Genomic DNA, 21,461 nt, shown 5'->3' on the forward strand with positions numbered 1-21,461 from the left:
AGCTTATGTTTAAATGAATCAAGGTTATATTTAATTGTTTTCAGTGTTATGTTTGGAAACTTTTAATTTTAATGTCATGTATGTAACCGTAAAATTTTAATTTGTGCAAAGTTAAAATTATTTTTTAGGCTTAATTAAGATTTAATTTCTTAATAAATTTGGTTATATTTTTTCAATTAAGTTTCTATTCTTTATTGTGCATGTGAAGAGTGTTAATGGAGAAAGTTGAACCCATAATTTCTTCTATCTTCTCTCCCAACTTTGCCACCAAAGCAATCTTATATTGGGAAGAATGTTATTCCCTTCAACATCTAAAACCTCCAAAATACTATCGTATTTTCCACTTTGAGGCATGGAAAACCTCATGAAGGAATTGAACCTGAGTTACACGCTTCACAGATACATGTTACAAAACATGAAGGTGGCCATTGAATTGAAAATCTGGTTATGCAAAAGCAAAAACACCTAATTTTTTGGCATAATTTTCATGATGGGAGGAAAAAACCCAATGAAAGTGTTATCCTTTGTGGTAAAATGCATAACAGATGAACAATTTGTAATAGCCGAAGGTAAGATTATGTTAACGAGGTTGCGTCCAACAAGATTTTGGAGCGTTTCCATGGAGTCAATTGTAGAAGTTGATAAGCTGGGGTTAAGATTTAAATGAGAGGTTCACTAAAATGTTGCTAGAGAAGGTGTTGAAGATTTATTGATGATAGGTTAAACAAAAGAAAAGGAAAAAAATTGTAGAATTGGAAATTGAAGATGAAAATTGTAACATAAGTGATGATTATAAAATTATAAAATAACACTGGGCAACAATTAAATAAGATGACGAGATAAAACAATAACAATAACAATATTACCGGTGTAATAGAAAAATTAAACGAAAAATACTAATTGAAAAATATAAAAATTTTAGTACTTGCAAATTTAATATGTACATAACTAAACACATCCAAATTTAAGCCTATTGTTTTTTTATTAAAATAAGTCATATATGTACACATGATAAGGTCAAATACAACAAAGTAGTTGTAGTTGTTAATGTATTGAACTCTAAGGTTTAACCAAACTTATTTACTTGTTTACAAGTATATTAAAAGTTGTTTATAGTTTGTTGGTCTAACATCTAGAAATACCAGTAGTAATAGACATTTATTATTCTCTTACATAAAATCAGAGATGTTGTTCTTCTTAGCCACATTGAATAAATTTTCTTCCATTTGTCATTTATTTTCTTTACTTGGGAAAAAAATGAGTAGAACATGTCGGGAAATATTCACCAACAATTTTTTAAAATAATAGTAACTTCTCCAAATGCAAGTAACACAGTAGAGACAATATTAAAATTATTATGGAAGATTTTCCCGTTTCATGTTTGAAATATTAGGCACCTCCCATCATCCAACAAGCAGAAATAAAGAAATCAGGATGTGAAAAAATAGTTCATTTTGTGCTTCATTCACGAATGAAAAGACTTCTGCAACAATCGGATATTTATATGTATGATGTATATATATACAACTTCATAGTTTATATTTTATAGACATTACATGTTACACTAACTTACAAAATAAAACAAATAAACGAAATGCCATTTTGGCCCTCTATCAAAAAGGTCATTTTCAGGTTAATATTTCCTTCACTTTCATCCTTTTTTTTGTGTCTTGCAGAACCAGGCATCCGCAACCTATTATTCGTCGACAACTATTGTTCTTCAGAAGTAAAATCAGGCTCAGCAGGCTTCTGCAGCAGCATGGGTGATATTCTTTCGGGCAGCCTGGTCTTTCTTGTGCTATTTCTACGTAAAAGTCTGAGTGCATTAGCTGCAAACCTTGAAGCATATATTGTGGCACCTAGACTAGGTGAGCTACCACCTGCTTTGGCTAATGCATCTTGCAAACGATTCTCTTCTTCCCTCAGAGACTCTTCCAGCTTCTTTTTACTATAACGCCTCCACGCTGCTTGTATGAAACATGCAGCCCATGTACGCCATTGTTGTGAATAAAACCTGAAAGTGTGACGAAGCTGCTTACTATGAAGGCGCCGGAACTGTGAAGCAACAAACTTCAAGTCATCCGCTTTTAGAGCAAATGCTTCCACTTCTGAAAGAGTTTGGACAGTCCTAGTTGATATGGGAAGGTTGGATGAGGAGTGAGGATCTAAAGCCCATGTGAGAAGTTCCTCTCCACAAAAGTCACCAGCTTTGAGGTATTCAGAGTTAAAGAAGCCTGTTCTTCCACCATTAGTGGTTACAGTCAATAGCTTGCCGCGCATTATGAAGAGCATCTCATCAACAGGATCTCCTTCCCGGACAATGCAGCTTTCTTCTGTGTATAGCACTGGCTGGAGTTTGTCACACATTGCATCCAGAAGTTGCTCATCCATTTTCTCAAACATTGGCACCTTCAGTTCATGCAAGAGAAAGATTTAGTTGTTGCTAAAATATTACATGGAAAATCAACTACATCTTCATAGCTTCCAATAATAAATGATGTTGGTTTACTTTTCAAGGATTGTCTTAAAATCCATCCGATCGCCCCTCTTGATATATCTAAATATTTTGAATTAACAAGGGTTATGGATCCTTCTCCAGTACACCTAAATAGTTTAAGCACAACTACGTTCATCCTTTTTCATCCTTCACCATAGAAAACTGCAGTGCTTCAAAATTACAAATGAAATCGTGCGCAACACTCCTTTACAGAGTTTAGATGTACATACAACACATATTCAAACAAAATACCAGGAACAGAGGAGCAATTTGTATACAGATATATGGTAAAGCACCTGGATGTTATTCATTTAATCTACCTAGAAACAAAGTTCGAAAACTTCAGAATTTTATCAAATCAGTATTTCTGTTATATTTATTTGAGAATACCATACCTTCCTATCTTTGGATATTCTATTACGTTTTCACTGACCAAAAGCAACAATATATGTACTAAAATAGACCAAGTAAATTTTCATTGTCAATAAAAAAATATCAGTCACTGTAAAAGAACAATAGTAGCATGATATGAAAAGAAAACCAAGATATGGAGAGACTTACCCTCATCAGCAAAGCCAAGCAAAGATGACGCTTAATATCCCTTCTCAAATCCTTTGGAAGATCTCGGATCAAGTTGTCTTCATCAACACCTCTGGTTTCTTGCCATTTGTATTGCTCATGTCGTCTGATTCTTTCTCTCAGGCTGTCAGGGAGTAATCGATGAGACATCCACTGCTCAGCATCTCTCCTTTTTACTCTCATTTCCTCCAATCTGGTAGTCGTTGACTGCAAATATGTCTGCTCCAAAAAATATACAATTGAGTCCAATGTAGAAGAAAATTTGGCCCAGGTGTGAAACTAGTGTCAAACCAGAACAGAGATGAAAAAACGAACAAGGAGCAGAACTTTAGGATACATCTAAAATAGGATGAGAAAAGTTTGTTGCATAATTCTGGAAGAGGGAGAGCATTACAAATAGTTACTTTTTGGATGCCTACCTCGAGAGTACTATAATAACTTAATCTTCACCCTATTTCAGGCAATAGTCGTAGGCATAAGGTAATTAACAACACTTGAGAAACTGAAAATTATTAATGCAATGTTTTTCCTTAAAAGCCGCTGAAAAATAAGATTAAGACTCTGTTCCCTTTGGAAGAATATTTTCTCACGACCATAGGTTATAGGACTTGTTAGATATATTGTGTTTTATGTTAATTAAGGAAACATAGTCTCTATGTTAATTATGTTATTATAAATACATTACCTTACGTGTATTTCCTACATATAATAGAGTAATCCTATACCTATTTTTTCTATATTTAACATCAGAACCATGATTTAGAGTCTCTTTTCACGAGATTTGTGTTTGTTGAACAATATCATTCCATCCGCTATCGGACGATTACTGGACCGCCCATTAATATATAATTTTAAGTATTAGATGTATATACCTCAATATGGGAGGGGCGTGTCGGAAGTAGGGGTGACAAAACAGGTTGGGCCTAACAGGCCAACATGGGTTAAAAAGAATGGGTCGGGTTGAAGATTTCACCCCATCAGCCCATTTTGGCCTGGCCCGTCTAGCCCATCAATTTGATAGGTCTATGTGGGCCAGTCCGGCCTAGCCCCAATTTTTTTAATTAAAAATTAAAATAAAAAATAATTAAAAAGATTAATTTTTATATATTATATTTTTTAAAGGTGTAAATGTATAATAGTGTTGTAATTTAAATCCCTAACACTTACAAATTAAGTTCTAATTATTAGTTATAATAGGGTAATTTAACATGTAAATGTAATAATTATTTTAAATTATCTAATTAAAAGTATAAACTAATCAATTAAAAGTTATATGATTAAATATGATTTTTTATTCATTTATATGTATACAAAAAAAGAAAAATTTAAAAATTTTGAAAAAGAATTAGAAAAAAAAAGTTAGCCTGTCTTGTAGGGAGAGTTATCATTATTGGCTCCTTTCTGTGTGATGAGCCAACCCGACCCAGTCTGTTTTTGATGGGCTACTAATGGGCTCGGCCAAAACGGGTTGGATTGACCCATTTTGCCATTCCTAGTTAGAAGTCTCACACCAACTAGAGATAATGCAAGTTTAAAAGTATATAAGTGGGTGCAAACCTCACTTTACAAGCCAGTTTTGTAGGGTTAAATTAAGCTTAAAGACTACTTCTTAACATGATATCTAGAACCTAAAGCTTTTAATAGTCAATATTTGAATTTTCAATTCATTGGGAGAGGATTTTCTTAGTTCTTGCATACAATACTGGTTATTATCTGGGTAGCTATTAACTAATGAGGTCGCCTCCTTCTCCTCTTTCAAGATTTGTGCTTGTTGCCTTGATGGAAGAACCTTGGTCTTTTAGGGCTTTTCTCTCTCCATGGCTTCTTCTGCCTCTTTCACATACCAATTTTTTCTTTTCAATGAATTTCTCAAATGGTATGAGGATTGTCAGAACTCTAGTTCCACTACTTCTATTGCATGCACAGGTATATCTTTTGTTGTCCTAAGTCAACCTTCTTCTCTTAGACCTTGGATTCTTGACTCAGGTACCACAAATCACTGGTAACAAATCTTTGTTTTCTTCTTTATTTCTACAGATAATTTACTTACGGTTACAATGGTTGATGAGTCTTGGGTCTTATTTCATGGTGTTGGTATTGTTAATCTTTTTTCATCTTTAACCATTGATAATGTTCTTTATGTTCCTGGGTCCCCCTTTAACTTATTATCCCTTAGTCGTCTAACCCGTTCTCTTGATTGTGTTATTTCTTTTACCAAAAATTTTACTTGTTTACAGGATTGGAGTTCATGACAGATAATTGGCACCGGATGTGAGTCTCATGGCCTTTATCATCTCTACCCTTCTACACATGTTAGCACAGTTATGGAGTCTTCATCTTTTCTCCATGCTCAGTTAGGTCATCCCAATCTTGTCAAATTGCAACAGCTTGTTCCTAGTTTGTCCAATTTATCTAATTTGTTGTGTGAGTCACATTAATTAGGAAAACATAATCGTAGTTCCTTTCCTCGCAGTGTCTCATAATGTGCTTCGTCACCTTTTGCATTAGTTCACTCTAAAATTTAGGGATCTAATTGTGTTAAGTCTAGTTTAGGTTTTCAGTATTTTGTTACTTTTATTGATGATTATTTCATATGCACTTGGTTGTTTTTAATGAAAAATTGTTGTAAGTTATTTTCTATATTTCAATCCTTTTATAATGAAATTAAAACTCAGTTTGGGATTTCTATGCAAACTTTGCGAAGTGATAATGATTGTGAATATCTTTCCCATTCTTTTAAACATTTTATGGTTTCTCATGATATTCTTCATCAAATTTCATGTGCTTATACACCTCAACAAATGTGGTGACTGAGTGCAAGAATAGACATCTTGTTGAAACAACTCGCACACTTTTAATTCATGGTGAGATTCCTCAACATATTTGGGGTGATGTTATTCTTACTGCATGTTATCTTATTAATCGCATGCTCTCTTCGGTTTTAAATAACAAAATTTCTCATTCTATTTTATTTCATCATGCACCTATACATCCCTTACCTATTAAAGTTTTTGGATCTACATGTTTTATTCATAATTTTAGTCTTGATCTTGATAAGTTATCTCTTAGATCACATAGATGTGTTTTTTTAGGATTTACTCAAGCACAAAAAGGATATAAGTGTTTTTCTCATTCTCTTAACCGCTATTTTATTTCCGCATATATCACCTTCAATGAGTGTTCTTTTTACTTTAAGGGTCATTCTTCTTCTTCTTCTTATGTGTCTCCATTTATTACAGTTAATATTCTTGTTGTTTATGATCCTCTAGTTGTGCCTAGTCCACCGTTCGATTCTCCTCCTCCATTACCACTTCAGATTTATAGTTGAAGACATCGTTCCCAACAACCACCAAGCGACTCACTTCAAGTGCCAACTATTTTGTCTCCTCCAGCTCCAACAACTGATTCTGACCTTCCAATAGCTCTCTGTAAATGTATACGTTCTACTCGTAAACCCTCTCCACATTATATTGCTGAGTTACCATAGATTATCTTCACATTTTCATACCTGCCTTTCATCTATTTCTTCTGTGTCTATTCCTAAATCTGCCAGTGATGTCTTAGCTCATCCTAGTTGGCGTCAGGCGATGCTAGATGACCTAAGTGCACTTTAGAATAGTGGAACTTGGGAGCTCATCCCATTAGCGTATGGGAAATCTGTTGTTAGTTGCAGGTGAAATTTAGCTATAAAAGATGGTTCTAATGGGACTATTGATCACCTCAAACCTCGACTTGTGGCCAAAGGTTACACACAAATTTTTGAATTGGATTACGGTGATACTTTTTCTCCAATGGCAAAGATGGTTTCTATTTATTTAATTTTAGTCATAGCAACTCTTTAACAATGACATATTTATCAAATATGTCAGTGATGCCTTAGCTCATCCTAGGTGGCGTCAGGCGATGCTAGATGACCTAAGTGCTCTTTAGAATAGTGAAACTTGGGAGCTCATCCCATTAGCGTAGGGGAAATCTGTTGTTAAATGCAAGTGAATTTTTGCTATTAAAATTGGTCCTAATGGGACTATTGATTGCCTCGAACCTCGACTTGTGGCCAAAGGTTACACACAAATTTTTGAATTGGATTATGGTGATACTTTTTCTCCAGTGGCAAAGATGGTTTCTATTTATTTAATTTTAGTCATAGCAACTCTTTAACAATGACATATTTATCAACTGGATGTCAAAAATTCTTTCCTAAATGGAGATTTACAAGAAAAAATTTATATGAAGCAACCTCACAAATTTATTGCTCAGGGGAAGTCTTCCGAATTGGTATGTAGTTTTCGCAAATCTTTATATGGCCTAAAACAGTCTCCTAGGGCCTGGTTTGGAAAATTTAGTAGCGTTGTTCAACAATTTGGTATGACTCGGAATAAGGCAAATCATTCAATCTTTTACCTTATTCAAGTGCGGGATGCGTCTATTTGATAATATGTTGATGTGATTATTCTTATAGGCAGTGACCACCATGGCATCTCCCAGATGAAACAACACCTTCGCCACCATTTTCAGACCAAAGATCTTGGCAAACTCATCTTGACATTTCCTTTGCAGTTAATGTGGTGAGCCAATTTCTCAATTCCCCATGTGAAGATCATTGAAATATAGTCATTCGTATATTAAAGTACATTAAAGGATCTCCTGGAAACGGTTTGTTATATGGTTCCAATAACCATACAAAAGTTGTTTGCTATTCAGATGTTGATTGGACATGATCTCCTTTTGATAGAAGATCTACTTCTGGATATTGTGTCTCCATTGATTAGAGAGTTACAATTTAGAGTGTCACTCAAATGACTCTTATATATGATTATCAAGCTACTCTTCATATAAGTTCTAATTTTGTCTTTCATGGGAAAACCAAACACATTGAGATTGATTGTCATTTCATTCGAGAGAAGATTGTATCTAAAGATATCAAGACTGAGTTTGTCAACTCAAATGATCAGTCAACAAATATTTTCACTAAGTCTTTACGGGTACCAATACTTGATAATATTTGGAACAAGCTTGGTACATACAATTTATATGCATCATTTATATGCATCAGCTTGAGGGGGGAGTTTTACTATATTCAACATTGTATTAGAGCTATGAGTTAGAACCTATCTTAGTGAGATTTGTGTTTGTTAGACATATCATTCCACCCGCTAACTCCGATACCATGTTAAGAAGTGGACTTTAAGCCTAACTCAACCCCACAAAACCGGCTTGTAAGGTGAGGTTTGCACCTACTTATATACTCTAAATTGGTCTTATCTCTAGACGATGTGGGACTTCTAACAACAAAAAATTGATAACAACCTCTACTTCACTGGTACAAACCAGAAGTTAGAATTCGACAAGAGCTAATGCTCCCCAAAAGATACAATACTGCACATTTATAGAAGTGCTCTAATAATAATAGCAAAAATTGATATATGATGTCTTGTTTCATGAGGTGCCAAGGAGGAAATCTTAATTAACTAACAATAAACTAACTTAAAGCACCAAAAAACTGCTATTGTAAAGAAGTTGAGGGAGACAGATCACAGGAGTAGAATATGCATTTTATTCCAAAATCAACAAATAGTGCTGCTAGCCAGTATCGCTTGATTAAAAAAGAATATTTGACACCAACCTGCATATTTCCAATGAGGAATGCAAATAATACCAAACCAGCAATTGAAATGAAAATTGCAAAGCAGATTTCCCAAACATAGGTACTTGTTGCAAGGTTCTGACCAAGAGAACTGTAATAAACGGAGGAATATAAGTAGAATGTCAAATAACTTAGTAAAAACATAACAAAATAAAAATTCAAAACATATTAACATGCGACTTTGAAATTGATGATTGACTGACAACTTTAACAATCCCTCATCTCACAATCCTGTTATTAAACAAATTTAAAACTGAAGATAAAACCATTTCCACTTCTAGGCACCACATCAGAAGTCATCCAACATTTACGTGATTAAACATTATTCAATTTGTCATTTAAAATTAATGGCATTTTAATAACTAGAATAATCCAAGATGAATCAGATTTCCACTTTATTCACAAACATTTCGTGCCCCAACACAAACCCTCAAAACCATATGTTTTAACACAACCCTTGGGAAAAGATGCATTTACTGAATGTATACACACTGAAAGGTAGAATACTTTAATCCAAGGGATGCCAGCAAACAGAACTATAAGAAACAATTCTACACTATGAGCAAGCAAAGATATTGAGTCCAAACACAGCTACAGATTCACTGCATAACACTAATATCTGACATTAACTTCAATTTTGTTTCAAGTAAATCATGAACATGTTGCAATGTATGACTACTGCATAATCTTAAAATTAATAGCATTAAATAAAAGATAATCAATAAAGCACACCTCAAATTTCGTAGGCCCCACCAAAAACAATAAAAGAACTTCTGTGGGAAATCTCTTGACTCCACAACTCCAGATTGAAGGGCATCAAGAAATATTCCAAAATTAAAGAGTGTTGTATTTTGGTCCTGTATTGGGCAAGAAGCATTCAGGAATACTGAAATAGAGCCCAAAACTTGATGATTATCACAATACATAGCTTCTGTGTTACATGTGCTATGTCCTCGACACGCATCTTGCCAGCATGTGGTTTCTCTTTCTATAGAAAACAAGTACCAAAAGGCACCAATAACCTACACAGAGGCAGATGGCATCATTAATTTTCATTATTAGTGAGATCATTTTCACAAAAATTAGTGCAACGATGATAAGAAATCTAAATATGCTACATTGGGAACCAAAATAGGAAGGTGCGGATATTCCAGTTTGAAACAACATGTAGTGGACCTAAAAACCATGGATACAAGGCGCAGCATCAATAGAAGGACACTAGTATGAGAGTGTCCAACAAAGGAATTGAAATTATACAGGTATGGGTACAGAGGGAAGAAAAAGAGATAATAGAGACTAAATAGTCTGATATTGATATTAAGTTGAAAATGATATCAAATGATGTGTTAGAAAACATAAAACACTAATCCTTACTCGTACCAACCAATACTATATCACACCAATTACCTATAAATTACAACTTATTAGCTTAACCTTTAAGCTTGTAACCACTAAACCTTTGTAAACATAAAAATATAATATGCAGTCCAAGTAAGAGAATGTAAAGGCAACTAAAGGATGCTGGATACACTACAGAGATAGTGTTGATGGAAAGACAACTTTGTAGAATGGCTGGGATGACCATCAACATAAATATCCTCATAAACCACTAGTGAAAACGGGATAAGAGAGCCATTTGATAGTAAAAGAACAACATAGTAAAACAGCCATGAAAATAGGAAGCTGGTGATGAAACAGTGTTGACTGACATCTAGACAGCAGTGGATGATGACAACAAACGGTGGAGCATGAGAAAGGCCAAAATATTTATCATAATGTATAAATTAAATCTAATGGTTTTGAAAATATCATCTCGTATTGATGATTTTAAGGATTTAATAATGCTATTTAAATATTAACTTCTTTTTTAAATTAATTTCCTCTTATGGTTGAAGAATTTATCCATACACTTTTTTGTAAAAAAATAAGAATTCACATAAGCAAAAATCTATGAATTTTTCAATAAATTTAAGGAAATAATCATATTTTTCTCAAAATCATAGTAAATTTACGAAGTGTCACAAGAAAATAACAAAACTCTCAGAAAAATATTCATGAAAAATCTGTACTCAAGGAATATCCCCAGATCCAAATCACATGATATAAGTTAGCCTATACAGAAAAACGATATAAAAGTCACAGAAAAATGAGTTCAAGAATGCAAAAAAAGAAAAAAGATTTATAGTATGAAAGGACAACTGATAAATGTAGTTAATATGAGAAAAGTGTTTTTTTAATGCTTAAACAAACATGAGGGCTGATGTTATCAAAAGCAAAAAAAATTAAAAGTGCAAAATCAACATAAAAATGACTACACCAATAATAATGAAAATAACTAAATATTACCTTCAGTTAAACTGCTGTTCTACTTTCAATGACAAAATAATTTATAATTGAATAACAACATAAAAAATATTTGAAAATATAAATAGGAAATGATCTAAGTGCCAACTAAATATAGATAATTTTTAATATATACAAGCACATGAACATAAGTATAGCACACAAACACACGTATACGTATACATATGTATGTATGCATCCATATACATGGATTAAAAAGTTTTGGGGTCCATGATCCCACTGACACTATGAAGCACCACCTTCGCAGATGGCAGAAACCACTGAAGGAGATGGAAGAAGCACAAATGGCAACGGATTAACCAAAAACCAGTGATGAAACACAACAAGGGAAGCAATTAAATGGAAGGAGAAAAAATTATCTGTGGAAATAAAGCGAAGCCGTAGATTATAGCCATAGCATGATGTTTTAAATTTGTTACAAAACATAAAACATTAATCCATACTTCACTAAACATTAGACTACAATCAAAATATGGAAACACATGATTGCAGAACATAAGCTTGAACCACATTAACAAGAGATTACAAAGTTTTTGTAACCTTACGAAGTATTTGTGCCTATCAAACTTTACTTGTTTGATCTAGTGATTTAGCAAAATAAATTCACGATACAGTCAAACAGAAACAATAAAAACAGATTTAGGCTTTAGAAAAAAAGACCAATGATCTCAGAAACAGAATACATAAAATAACATAAATAATAAATTTAGTGCAAAGCAATAGAACAAAAATATATTGTCAGTAATATTTACAGAAAGAGATTGAATGCAGCATTACAGAAGAGATTGAATGCAGCTCCAGCCCAAGCTGTTTCAGTGAGGATGCCAGAGGTCCTAGTAACTTCTTTATATAATGGAATTAATCGCAAAAATCGTGGGATGTACTGGAAGAAGACAATAAATTTCAGCAAGGTCTTTGTATTTAGTGATTCAGAGCCCCTCAACTTGGGAATGATAATTAGAATTGCCACCTAGCAATATAAGAGCAAGTTTTGAGTAAAAAAACATTGAATTAACTCAATAAAATAGTTTTTTTTTTTTTTTTATTTCTAATTTAAACCCACAATCTTGGAGGGATTGACTTAATCACTAATTACAATATATCTTCTGAGTGAGTCCACATGTTTTGCGCTGTACTTTATAAATGTAATCATTTGGTACATTAATGACTGCAAATCAAGTCAACTTGCTAGAGAGAAAGAACGTGAAAACAAAAGTTGTTTTATGTTCACACGAACTTGTCAACCCATAGTTCTTCAACATTTACTGGATGTGGATGTAAAAAAGATGAAAGTTAAAAAGTCCAACAACAAAAAGAGTTTCCTTACCTGCGGGAGGGGAAGAACGGCAAGAATGTCAATTAAGAAGTACGATGATAGATACCGCATTGCTATTACCCAAGTATCTTCAACCAAAACACCTCTTCCAAATACTCGAGAAGAGGGAGCAATGAATCCGGTACGAAATTGGAAAATTATATGGATTATATAAAAAATATCAGAGAAAGATCTTAAAACAGTTGCTGTAATTTCCATTTTTCTGTCCAGAGAAAGACATTTATTGTTATCATCGATCACCGGAACATAGAAGAACAAAGGATCAAGTGACACAGCAATAAGACATGATAATACAAATATCTTATTCCACTTTTGAAGGAAAGGACCCTGGGGATCAAGAATTTTCTTTCCAGAACTAAAACTTCCAGAGAGAACTCTGTTATAGGGAAGAGATTTGAATGATTTTCTAAATCTCTTCATCCCCTCTGAACTGGATTCCAAACCCCTTTGAAACTTCTCAGAAACTGAATTTAGTGTATTCTTGACTCCCCCTGGGCGTTCTACATGAATTGCAGGAGAGCTGCTCTCAGAATCCTTCTCTGAATTCCAATCACGAAATCTAAACATCATGGAAACAATAAAAATCAGTCCATGATTAAGCACCCGATAAACAAGATGTCCAAAGCAGTGGCAATAACACCATGAAATGAACACAGGCAAAAAAGTGATTATTAGGAACAAAAATTCTGAAAGAGGGTAACAATTTGAATTTTTTAAAGCATATTGATATTGAAGAGTGGTGACTGAAAAAGTGTTTCCAAAAGTTGGGAACAACAAGAGAGAAGCCTTTACTCCCAACCAAGCATGAAACACCTATATTGAATCCAATGACAACTACAATACTTCCGAAATACCACAAACAGCACAACAGAGGATAAATAAAGGTATGCACCATTAAACTAACCTAACAAATTTGTCTTGCTGAAAATTCATCACTGTAGCCCAGTTCAAGAACAAGGTAGAATTCGACAAATAAGTGGCGCGCAAGTGTCACAGGACAGTGAATAGCTCCTTCATACACCTCAAAATCTTACCGCCTACTCCTGAAATAATGAAAAACAAGAGAGACATCCTAAGTAGATAGTCCAATTGTCAACCAAAACAAAAAAAAAACCGACCCATCCATAGCAATATCAACAGGGTAAAATAGCCACCCAATCACCTTGCCATAGATTGATCCGAGGAAAACCAAAATAGTCAAAAGCGTAATAAATTCATATCTTCAGGGAGACAACAAACTCAAACAACCTAATAAAACAGCATGACAGCCAGAACTATAGTTTCCTCAAATTTAGCAGCACATACAAACACACCAGTACACATCACGAAATGGACGGTTACCGAATGTTCAGGAGTTGAAAAAACAGCATATCATTCATTAATCAGGACAAAATTCCAAGTACTCAATTAACAACAATGATTCCGCAAAAGCGAAACGGATCAATATCCCATATCCTTGTACAAATTAAATAACCTAATTAAGTGAATTGTGAAATTCGCAGCCAAATTGAAATAGAAGAAAGAGAAATAATTAAGAGTAGTTGGAGAGCAAGAAAAAAGTCAGAGATGATTGAAGAAAAAAATCACATAGAAAGTGGTTGAGAGAGAGAAGATGGTGAAGACGAGTACCGAAAGGAGAGTAAGGAAGTGAAGAGCGTTGAAAGTAGTTGCAGTGAACATGAGATTGATTGTGATTGAGGATTGGAAAGAAAAGATTGTAACTGTGTGTGTGTGTGTGTGTGTGTGAGAGAGAGAGAGAGAGAGAGAGAGAGAGAAAGGAAGAAGAAGAGAAAGAAGGTTCGTGGAAAGCGGGAAAGGGTGATGGTGTTATAGACATCGATGGATGAAGAGACAGTTGGTGTTGAGAATGGAAGGAAGAGAGTCTTGTCTGTCGCGGGACCCACTCACTCTCTTATGTTTGTTTTTTTAAACCTTAATTATTATTAATCCTCGGCCATGGTCATTGGTAGTTATGGTTGGTAACAGTGGTAGAGTGTGTGTGCCTGGTCAACACTTTTACGCCCTGTACTTCATTGCACATTGCCTTATCAGAAACTCCAATCTTACCTTGTAAAACTTCGCTAATACCACCATGTTCCAAAAAATTTAATTATTCATGTAATACAAGAAATTTAAAATATTAATAATTCATATTGTTTTATTCATCTACATGTATAAAGAAAAACCTAGACAATTAATTTTCTATGAGAAGATTAAACATAAAACATGGAACGTATATATAGCCTAATAGTATTTAAAGTAAAGTTTAATTTATTTTTTTATGGAATGTTGTTTATATTGTTCACAAGCATAGTGTTCTTTGATGACTGAGGGAAAAATCTGTCAAAAAAATTTCAGGAATGAAATGTTGAGTACGCATGTTTGTTATATTTTTTCGATGTAATATTATGTTGACGTTAAATTTGGCATGTTAGATGAAGTCGTATGAATATATTTTTGTGCTCAACCTCAGAAAAATAGACCTTCCTTCTTCTTTTTCTTATCTTAATTCATACGTTGATATCCACTAATTAATGAAGGTTTCAAAGTAAAAAAGAATTAAACTGTCTTTCATTGAGTAGACTACTTTGAAATTTTCCATGCTAAATAAAATGACAAAAGAGTGCACGTAGATAGCGTAAGAGTTATTTATTTACTCAATGTATAAAAAGTCAACAGATAGCTACATTAAACAATCAAGAGATTGGCAACTGGTTTGAGGTTAATTATGTGCTATTTTCTGACCAACCCAAAAGGTGCATAAGAAAAATCCTACAAAATAGATAAAATAATTATGCTTTTTTCATTTTTCATTTTTATTGGAAACATTTATATTAAAACAGTTATTTATTGTGGTTGGATAATTATTTCCATCCAGTCATTGACTTTAACTAATAAGAAGGGCCGATAGATTTAGATTTTCGGTTGATCATTACGTCGACTATTTCAAGTTTATAAAACTTAAATAAATTATTTTTTCTTGTAGACAAGGAGTTTCTCCTTTCACCTCCAAGCCTTCTTTGTACAGTTTCAACTTTTCAAGAATTTAAAATATAATTTTTTGGTAAAAGCATTTTTATCGAAGTAAATTTTTTTATTACTTTTCTCTTCTCTCTCTACTCTTAAATTTGCTCATGTTGTCCTAGTAGCCACTATAATCCCATTGCATTGCAACCCTAACTTCACTTTCCTTTATTCTATACACATTGCAATGAAACCAAGCCTTGCACTCCTCTTCTTAGCTCTATCACTTTTTCATTTAGTCTGAAGCTAGTGAAGCTTTATACGTCCAAGCCTCTTCTTCTTCATTGCACGAACCAGCGACGCACTAGCTAAGCATTTGTTTTGGATTTCATTAAGATGTGTTTGACTTTCATATGTTTGGTTTTGATTTTAATTTACACTCTAAATGGATAGAATATATGTATGTTTGTGATTGAAATCTAGTTACGGTTGATGTAAAAATCGAGATTCGAACACTACAAAGCCTTAACTAGCTTTTAAAATTTGGTTAAGGCTTTGTCAGATTTTGAAATTTGACAGAAACTTAATCAGATTTTCAAATCTGGTTAAACCTGCACCAAATTTATAAAGTCGTCAAAGTCTTAACCAAATTTCAAAATCCTATCCAAGCTTAACAAGCTACCGAAATTTGGTAAAACTTTCGTTGAATTTCAAAATTTGTTTATGTCATCATCAGATTTTGAAATCTGACAAAATTTTAACTAGATTTCAAAATTTGGTAAAAGCATAAATGAATTTCGAAAGTCGGTTAAGCCTATATTGGATTTCAAAATCTGTTTAAACTTTTACAGCTTGATAATATGTTTTTTTTCATGGTTTTTTTTATTTTTTATTATATTATTTTTCAAAAAAAATGTTTTTTTTAATTTTACTATTATATTTTGTTGTTTGGATTTTTTTTTTTGGTTTAGTGTTTTAACATTTTATCATTTTGTTTGTCATAGATATGGTGTAAGACCCATGAAAAATATTTACCTTAACTGTAACAATTTTATTATTGGTAGTAATAAATTTCTTTGTTAATGGAAAATATAATTAATAAGTTAAATATAGAAATTTTGGTAGCTTAAATGGTAAAAAATTGTGGTGATTTCAAGAACATGGGTTCAAGCTCTTTTCTACCTTTTTGTTTAAAAAAAACTTATAGTGGATGAGCACTCCACGTTTGAAGGCATTATTGAGAGATCAAATATGCCAAGTGGTGATTAAAATATTAATATAATAAGATAATATTAAAATAATAAATAATATTAAAAAAATTGTTAAATAGTAAAATTTTTGGACCATAAATAGCCATGAGAGGGGAGGTTATTCTGCACAAAGAGAGAAAGAATCAAGTGAGAGCTTGAGAAATAGAGAAGAAAGAGTTAGGAAGAAATTTTTAGTTGCAAGAAGAGTAGAGGTTCTGGAGGGTTTTCGGGAAAACAAATTCTGAGCAAGAGATTAAGTCTGGAATAGAGGTATGAGAGCTAACCTTTCTAAGCTTTTATATTATGATATAGTATTATTTTATTACTATTCATGTCTTGAAATTCTGTATGAATACTGTTAATGAAAAACATATGTGCTTACTGTACATCTATCTATATTGAATTTCTGTGTTAATATTATATGCTGTTGTTTTGAATCTGTAAATAAGAAATTTGTTAAAACTAGTTAAGGGACACTTTGGCTAAGGAATGACTTGGTACTTAAGTTGTCCATTGTGACGCACCTCTCTTTCCTGGAAGTCTACTCGACAAGTTTTTAACTTAAATCTTGTTGAACAGATTTTGTACTGTTAAATTATTGTGTAATATATCTTGTTGGAATGAAAATTTTTGATGAATTCATGTTATTGTGGTAGATATTGAATTATGAATTATAATTGTGATGGTAGGATAGAGGAATCTTAAAAACCGGAGTTGGTACATCCTTGATCATAGAGCAGTCTTGGTCAAATCCAGTAAGTTGTGACTAGTCATATGTACTGGCGTTTATGGTGAGTTTGATTCGTCAAACATTTTATTCTTCTCTGGTGACCATTTATGGTGATATTTTAGTATTGTTAATTTATTTTGTGATATATTCATTTTGTATTGATTTTAGTGATGATTGTATTTTATTATATTGGATTTGAATTTATGCATCAGAACATGATACTATTATTATGGGGAGATTTTGTAATGGTATAATATGAGTTGAGGAATATGAGCATGGTATGAGTCTCGTGGAGAGATCCTGTAATGATATGATATTTGTGTATATGTTGATGTTGAGGATCCTGCTGTTGGAGGTTATCCTGATACTCTAATAATCATCCAGTCTCAAGTAGAGAAGGATGAATTATGTAGGGAGAGGGGCAGGAGGTCCTGGTCTATGTGCCAGTTTTGGACATGGTGTTGAGGACTAACCTTGTGGATGGTATGGAGTATTTTGGAAGTGTAAGAAGAAGTAGAAGTCATCACAAGTGCATAACCTCCCGTGACCGCTCATCAACGTATCAACCGAATGAGTGTCTATTGGGTATTGTGGAATGAATGTTTATTGAGTATTGTGGGATGATTGTTTATGGGGTATTGTGGGATGAGTATCTATTAGGAATTGTGTTATGATGGGATGAGTATCTATGGTGCAATTGTTGTATAATGGTATGAGGGTGTCTGACATAATTAGTATATGATGTTTGTTAAGTGTATCAAAGTAATTATGCATGTTTTATAAATGATTTGTTGCATGTTAGCTCACCCTACTTGTTTGTGTTTGTGTATGTGCGATGATCGTATAATTCGTTATATGGGAGCAGATGAAGGAATGTCGTCGACTCAGTGCTAATGAAGAGAGAGATAGAAGAATAAAGTAGAAGAATTCGAGTTATATTTATGAATTTGTAGTTGAAATCTGAGTTTAAAACATATATATATATATATATATATATATATATATATATATATATATATATATCAACCATGAATTATCAAGTGTGAGATTATGGGATGTTACCTTAAATGTAATGCTACAATATATCAACCATGAATTATCAAGTGTGAGATTATGGGATGTTACCTTAAATGTAATGCTACAATATATCAATTATGAATTATCAAGTGTGAGATTATGGGATGTTACATATGGAAATAACACGAGGTACATCTATTTATCGTGGTGAAAGTTTAGCATAAGGTGAATGGAAAAGGAGACCTACCGCATCAACTTGTAGAGGACAGATTGAAGAAACTAACACTAGTAAAAAATAAGGATTTTAACTCGCGCATTGGACATCGATTTAGTTGTAACCGAAACAAAAAATGGTGCGGTGGCTTTTTTGTAATTATTGCAAACGTATATGCCTTGGTTCAAAAAGAATCGATGCCTAAAATTGGCGCGGTGACATTTTTGTAATTATCTCGCAAAGGTATATGCCTCGGTTCAAGAAGAATCGATACCTAAAACTGGGCGGTGAAATTTTTGTAATTATCGCGCAAAGGTATATGCCTCGGTTATTTAGAGAACTGAGGCATAAAATAAGTGAATTTTTTTTGGAGGGTTTAGGCAACGGTTCTTTATAGAACCAAAGCCATAGACCCTTATTGCCTCGGTTAAAAAAATAACCGAGGTAATAACATGTTTTTTGGGTTAAATTTTGCAAACGAGTCTCTTGCACATTTGAAACATTTGTAAACTCCTTTGCGCCGTTGCTGCTCTCTCCACGCCTTCCAGACCATCATCTTCAATTTCTTTCATTTTTTCTTTCGTTTTTCCTTGATTAATTGTTTCTCTATCATTGTCTTTCATTTTTACTGATTAATTTTGTGCACATGTGCTCTTTAGATGTTTATTTCGTTTTGTTTCAGCACAAAAGCCACCTTCAACCTTCAAGGTTAGTTTCATTTTAAGTTTTTGACGTTTTCGTTTTGCAAAGTTTGAAAAAAAAACATTTTTTTGTAAAAATAGAAAACGATTAACGAGAGTGAAAGTTAGAGTCTTTTTAAGATTTGCAATGCAAATATTTTTTAAAGTTCAGATTACAAGTTTGTTTCTAGGTTTGTGTTCTTATATATATGGTATGGAATGTTTGCAAAAATGAATAATTTTTTTTATAAAAAAAACATACTTTAGATAGTGGTTCTAGACCCCAACCGAGGTCATAGACCCTTAAATTAATTATTTTTAAGGGTTTACGGCCTCGATTCAAACTAGAACCGATGCAATAATCATAAGTTTTTTACTTTATTTTTTGAACCGAGGTCAAAAGTACAGACTTTGTACCTCGCTTGAATATACCTCGGTTTTGTAATCGCTGTCATAAACCCAAAACAACCGAGACAATAGCCTTTCGTTGCACTAGTGTGATATTTATGTTCACGATGAGCATGATGTTATTAAACATCAAGAGTATGTTTTTGAGTAGGATAATGTTGCTCAACAACAAGAGAAAGTAGGTGGATTTTCAGGAAGTCCACACAACACATCACTCTTGACTCACTATATCGAACACGTTGCATATGTCTTGTGGTAGGATCAGGTTAGTACAATACTTGAATTTTAATTAGTAATGAGTAGTTTTAATTAATTTTATATTATTTGTTTTTCTGTATGATCGAGAAGAGATGAAGTTGATATTCGATGGGAAAAAATAAATAAATTTGGACATAAGGCAATTGAACATTCTATTTTGAATTCTAAGTTAATGCCCCTAGTTGATATTGACGTTTGTTGAGATATGAGATTTTGGGACAAACACTTTACAACTCTCGATGGGTAAGATGATAGCTACACTAAATGACGTGTTGTCGCTGCTTCACCTAGATATAGTGGAGCAATTTTTTGAAATTGAGGTTGGAAGTTAAAGAAGCTCGGTTTGTTATTGTCGAGCTTTTGGACGTGGACCGCGATAGGGTTGGAGATGAGATAATAGAGGAAAATGGTTCCAAAGTTAGGCTGAGCTGGTTTAAAGATATTTATAATAAGTGTTGTGAGCAACAATAGTGGGAGTGCACCGCATGAGCATACTTCTTACATATAGTTAGATGCATTAATTTCACATATAAGAGTATCACTCTGATACTATATCGTACTTGATGTTGTTCATACTTACACGCATGTGATGGGTATGTATGGGGCTAGGGATGACAACGAGTCGGACATGAAGAATGTCTTTTTGCAACCTGACTCGCAACAAAACAAATCACTTGTTACCCATCCTCCTACCCGCCGAATACTCGTTCAAAAAATACTTACAAGTATTTTAAAACCCGCAAGTACCTGGGGATACTTATAAATATTAAAAAAAATATTTTATAAATTTTTAAAATAAAATTTAGGCTTAATAGCCTCTTTTGTCCCCAGTTGTGCTCGGTTTTGTCAATTTGGTTCTTGGTTTTAAAACAGTGTCTACTTGGTCCTGACTTGGGAAATTTTGTGTCTGCTTTGTCCCTTCCGTTAAAAAACACTAACGGTGTTAATGAATTGATGATATGGTAGTATAAATTGGTAACGTGTTAATGAGAGATGAGGTGGATTTTACAGATTGGATTTTACAGTATAAACTTGGCTGCCACGTCATCACCATCTTCATAAATCCTAACTTCCATCAAGCACCAAACCTTAGTTGTCGAACCATCCTTAGCTGCCGAACCATCCACAATCGTCGTCGTCAACAGTTACGACGTTGCTAACATCATGTGCTGCTGCCGCCACCATGAAACATGTTCATTAGACCACCACCCGCGCTACAAAGCCGCCGCAAGGTACCATCCATCACGAGCTCACGCAAGCTGCTGCGACCACCATTTTCATGATCATCAAACCTGCATACCAGAAATCACCACACCAAGCAAAATCCTAAATCGCCATGCCGCCGCTGCCGCAGAGCAAACCTCTCCCTACAGGATCGCGAGAACCTGCAACCACCACACCTCCATCACCTTCTCCAAGTCCAAAGCTGCAAACCACAAAATCAGAAAAAAAGCCTCATCCTACGAGATCTGAGTTCGCATCTTCGCACCTCCATCCACTTGAATTCACCACCTGCAAAA

At 33.6% G+C, this 21,461-nt stretch overlaps 1 protein-coding gene across 1 annotated transcript; it reads right to left on the reverse strand.

The window, feature by feature from the left end:
* Positions 1–1,437: 1,437 nt before the first annotated feature.
* Positions 1,438–14,228, reverse strand: CNGC1 (cyclic nucleotide gated channel 1). Its single transcript, XM_088106723.1, has 9 exons — positions 14,050–14,228; positions 13,325–13,463; positions 12,412–12,979; positions 11,862–12,054; positions 11,565–11,584; positions 9,453–9,742; positions 8,700–8,811; positions 3,059–3,295; positions 1,438–2,409 (listed from the first exon to the last, which is right to left on the reverse strand). The coding sequence occupies exons 2-9, from the start codon at positions 13,351–13,353 to the stop codon at positions 1,711–1,713; spliced, it is 2,148 nt and encodes a 715-aa protein (XP_087962849.1). The 5' UTR covers positions 13,354–13,463; positions 14,050–14,228; the 3' UTR covers positions 1,438–1,710.
* Between the last annotated feature and the right edge of the window lie 7,233 nt (positions 14,229–21,461).

The sequence above is a fragment of the Vigna umbellata genome, chromosome 2 (genome assembly GCF_029865625.1).
Source record: "Vigna umbellata cultivar VRB3 chromosome 2, Vumbellata_1.0, whole genome shotgun sequence".
Classification (NCBI taxonomy): domain Eukaryota; kingdom Viridiplantae; phylum Streptophyta; class Magnoliopsida; order Fabales; family Fabaceae; genus Vigna; species Vigna umbellata.

What these genes read in the sequence shown, in the direction of transcription:
- CNGC1 (XM_088106723.1), bottom strand. Translation starts at nt 13,353, where the DNA reads ATGAATTTTCAGCAAGACAAATTTGTTAG. An exon ending in CTTATGTTCTGCAATCATGT is followed by an intron (nt 9,743 to 11,564) that starts GTTTCCATATTT and finishes GCCTCTGTGTAG; the next exon opens with GTTATTGGTGCCTTTTGGTA. An exon ending in TCCTCATTGGAAATATGCAG is followed by an intron (nt 3,296 to 8,699) that starts GTTGGTGTCAAA and finishes TTTTTGGAGCAG; the next exon opens with ACATATTTGCAGTCAACGAC.